This window comes from Brassica napus, unplaced genomic scaffold, assembly GCF_020379485.1.
Source record: "Brassica napus cultivar Da-Ae unplaced genomic scaffold, Da-Ae ScsIHWf_259;HRSCAF=431, whole genome shotgun sequence".
Taxonomy (NCBI): Eukaryota; Viridiplantae; Streptophyta; class Magnoliopsida; order Brassicales; family Brassicaceae; genus Brassica; species Brassica napus.
Window position 1 is genome coordinate 123,628 of NW_026015905.1, and position 4,835 is coordinate 128,462.

Sequence of the window (4,835 nt, forward strand, 5' to 3'; positions counted from 1 at the left end):
ATTTAATATCTAATAGAATATACAAAATATATAACGTTTTTAAGTTATCCAAAATACTTGAAAATATATACAAATAGTTATAAGTACATGTTTAAAATAGCTAACGATACTTATAATACCTAAAATACTTCAAAATACCTATTGATTTTCTATCCAAATATTTAAGCTAAACCAATTTTTATGTTAAGTTTAAGTATTTTGGCATACATCATTCAAATTTATATGTTATATATTATTTGTTTTTAGATTTTGAAAAATTTAAATTATATATGAACTTTATTTTTGATAAAAATTTAAATAGGTTATCCGAACCCAAACCCGAACCAAACCCGCAAAGATCCGATTCGAACCAAACCAAACCCTTAAGGATTCGAATCGAACCAAATGATACTCAAACGTCCACCTCTAATCAAATGTAAAAAAAGTATTGATAACAAATATATATTTTTATAATATTAATTACAATATATTTTATAAAAAAAATCACTCCACCCAGGATGCAAATTATTATCTAGTGTGCAACTATTGGCACACACAAAATTGTACAACTACGAACGTACTGAAATTCCGGAAACTCCTACAAGACCCTTTTACGTGCTTATTTTGTTAACGTAATATTGTAATTATATCATAATCCAATTTCAGTCATCTTATATAAATCGCAATTTTTTTTTGTAACTTATATAAATCGCAATTTGGCACGTTCATATCATCACGATGATGATAATGAGAACATTAATTATCATAAAGGGGAAAAAATATCTTAATGATTCCTTTCGGTACCACTATATAAAGAAGACGACACTCAATAGTTTCAACGTACTTCATCATTTCCTCACAAAACCAAACCTTAAACCTCAAGATGGGGTTTCTTCACAAACAGTATCACTCCTTTGTGATACTTCTCCTTTTTGGTTTCCTCGCCATCTCTTACGCTTGTGAATGTAGTGACCCTCCAAAACCATCACCTCCACCACCGTACACTCCATGCCCTCCCACCGCGAAGCCACCGCCACCACCAACCCCATCTCCTCCACCACCGTACGTCAAACCACCGCCACCTCCAACCCCTTCGCCCCCACCACCGTACGTCAAGCCACCACCGCCAACCCTATCGCCCCCACCACCGTACGTCAAGCCACCACCACCACCAACTCCATCGCCCCCACCACCTTACGTCAAGCCACCACCACCACCAACTCCATCGCCCCCACCACCTTACGTCAAGCCACCACCACCACCAACTCCATCGCCCCCACCACCTTACGTGAAGCCACCACCACCACCAACTCCATCGCCCCCCCCACCACACATCCAGCCACCGCCACCACCAACTCCATCGCCCCCACCACCATACGTCAAGCCACCGCCACCGCCAACCCCATCTCCCCCACCACCACATATCCAGCCACCGCCACCGCCAACTCCATCGCCCCCACCACCATACGTCAAGCCACCGCCACCGCCAACCCCATCTCCTCCACCACCACACATCCAGCCACCACCACCACCAACTCCATCGCCCCCACCACCATACGTCAAGCCACCGCCACCGCCAACCCCATCTCCTCCACCGCCACCAACCCCATGTCCTCCTCCACCTCCAGCACCAACACCTAAGCCTAAGACTTGCTCAATCAACGTGCTTAAGCTAGGCGCATGTGTGGACGTGCTTGGCGGTTTGATTCACGTTGGACTAGGGAAAGGCTATGCCAAGACGAAATGTTGCCCGGTTCTTGACGGTTTAGTGGGTCTTGACGCAGCGGTTTGTCTTTGTAGCAGCATTAGAGCCAAGCTTCTCAATATTGACCTGGTTATTCCAATTGCTCTTGAGCTTCTTATCGACTGTGGTAAGACTCCACCTCGTGACTTCAAGTGTCCTGCTCCACAACAAAGGAATCCTCTCTTGGGTTGATCTCCTTGTGTTTCATTTGATTCCGTGAAAAGTATTTAAGTTCTCAAGATTTATGTTCTTTTTAACGTTTTCTGATTCCTAAATCAGTAGCCAAAAAGGATCAAATTTTATTACTTCTCTAAATCAAAAGGCAACTTTTATGTTATTGTAAGGTTATTGTATGTGGTAAACAATGTTACATGAAATTTAAAATTTAAGGGGATTTTTTAGCACCACTTAGTTTCATTACTTACACTGTTTGCATACAAACAAAAAGAGAATTAACCATTATCTTTGATATAAATCATATAACATAGAACAACAACACAAATACAAACAAATATATCTTGATGAGAAAATGATATTGAATTCAAAACAAAGGCTTGAATCCATTACAGAATCTTCACGATAAAGTCGGACAGCTGGAGAAACCATGTTGACTGTCATCTTGATCCAGTATGTTGTAAACTTCCACTAGAGAAGGTAAAGCTTTCTGCATTATAATCTGTCTACGAATAATCGCATAAGATTCATTAAGTCCAGCAAGAAACTTAACAATCTTAGCTCTATCCGCCTTCTGTTGTAAGATCACAGCATTACCACAAACGCATGGTGTTACTGGTTCATCAACACTTTCCAAATTATCCCACAGAGTCTTCAAAGTAGTATAATACTCAGATAAAGACATCGAACCTTGCTTGAGATCCTGAATCTCTTGAGTCAGATTGAAGGTGCGAGGTAAGTTCGTCATATGAAAACGACCATGGAGATCACGCCATATATCAACTGCATCACTCAAACGAAGTATGCTTCGATAGATCTGAGGAGAAACAGAGTTCAATATCCACGATTTGACCATACTATTGCATCTAGACCACAAACGAAATGTAGGTGCCAATGTATCAGGACGAGTCAAAGATCCATCAACAAAACCTATCTTATTCTTCGCATCTAGAGCAATCGTCATCGCAGCATTCCAATCATCATAGTTTAAGCCATCGAGACGTAGAGAGATGAGCTGTAAACCTGGATGATCAGCATTGTGCATAAAAAGCGGAGATTGATTGGGATCCATCGAGTCTGGGACGATCACAGCTCGCGAAGCTCCGATGTTGCGATCTGTAGCTACCGGAGGAGAAGGCGGAGGTGATTCATTTCTAGCGACGGATCTGGACGTACGAAGAGCTACTCGAGTTGATTTTCGCGGGATTTTCTTCATGGAAACCATCGTAGTGGAGAGGAGACGATCGAGAACACGAATCGAGCACTATCAATGGAAGAATCAACCGAAAATCAGTTCAGATGGCTCTGATACCATATTAGTTGAATGAGAGAAACAACATTCTAGAGAGAAAGTTTGTTATGAAGATATTTCTCATTAACGTCAAAATGGGTACAATGTACAACTTATATACAAACTACACTAAACCAACAATGATTATACCGGCAAAAGGAAACCGGAAATAACCGAAGGAAAGTAATTGAATAAATTGTGAAGTTGAAATCCAACCCTCACCTATGAATTTTTTTTTTGATTGCATCTTCTGGCTTCTTAAAGAGCGTTACGCAAGATGATAAACCGGTATACAAATTACAAAATTTGCTTATAAACAAGGCCAAAACAACTTCTCCTTCATTGAAAGAAGGTATGTAGATAAGATTTTCTCCTCAAAAGAGAATGATGAAAGAGTCGAAAACGGTGAACCCATTGCTAATCTCTTCAAGAAAAAGAGATATGACCATTTGTGCAAAAAAAATCAGATAAAACCCCTAGTGAACCTACTAGAAATCTTTGTTGGTTTAATCAATTAAAGCAAACCCAAAACACATGCTAAGAGCCATACCTTCTCCACGAATCTGGATTTGGACGGGCTGATATTTTCAAGATGCATCACGGGAGAAGACCTACATTATAAAAACAATAGGGCGTCGGAACATGAAGAAGAGTTAGGTTTCTCGATTTCTACTCCAAAGGGCTTTTCAAGGGGATTTTAAACCTTTCAATTTTGAGAAGATTCATTTTAAACTGTTAGAATATAATTTTTTTTAAAACATCAACTAAATTCGATTGACGGCGTAATCATCTCTCCACGATAATCTTTGGCAATGAGATGATATTTTGTGTGTTTCTTTTAATTTATGTGTGAAATAATGTTTACAAGCCTAAGTATATATGATTAATTAATATGGTGATTTAGATCTAAACAACATTTTGTTTTGTCTCTCAATTTTCAACATTCATTGTGTTTTCGATAAACCAATGATGCATTGTTCTTGTTACTGTAGCCATCGAGGGTTTTAACGTTAATGTGAATGGAGGATCAATATCATTAGTGTAACCTCGTTCCCGAAGATCTTATTTTCAACCCTAATTAACACACTTCTTTTCAGTTTCGTACTTATTTTATTTCAAACGAATAGTCTTACAAGCAACTTAAAACCCAAATGAAAACGGATAGGGTAAACATAGTCTCAAATACCTTAAGAAAAATAAAAAAAAAAAAACCCAAATGGATAGCACCACCTTGCAAAAGGGAGGTGTGAGCAATGAAAACCTACAAACTTATTTTCAGTCAAACAAAACAAGCATAGTCATAAGCTACTATTTACAAGCATGCAACAAGCAGTAAACAACCTATACTTCTAGGACTTATAACACGCCCATGGTTTTCCATTCCCATCGCGGTAGTTCTGTAGGGCGCCCAAACCGGGCTTACAATTAATAGCTCTTACGTGACTACCTGTCACGGCATGTTGGCTCATCAAGCATTGTACGCAATCCTGTCACCATAGTCATTTTTTCCCAGGTCCAGCATGACTCGATCTTACTGGTGTCGCTATCCACATCCACAATCCTGACCACACCCATTCTCGGTGTTATAACTCCACACATCACATCATCCCTAGCATTATCGCTTAAAATATCCTCATCTAGTTCAGT

At 39.5% G+C, this 4,835-nt stretch overlaps 1 protein-coding gene across 1 annotated transcript; it reads left to right on the top strand.

Moving 5' to 3' along the window:
* Positions 1-786: 786 nt before the first annotated feature.
* Positions 787-2,130, top strand: LOC106372858 (36.4 kDa proline-rich protein-like). Its single transcript, XM_048773659.1, has one exon. The coding sequence runs from the start codon at positions 863-865 to the stop codon at positions 1,913-1,915; it is 1,053 nt and encodes a 350-aa protein (XP_048629616.1). The 5' UTR covers positions 787-862; the 3' UTR covers positions 1,916-2,130.
* Positions 2,131-4,835: the final 2,705 nt, after the last annotated feature.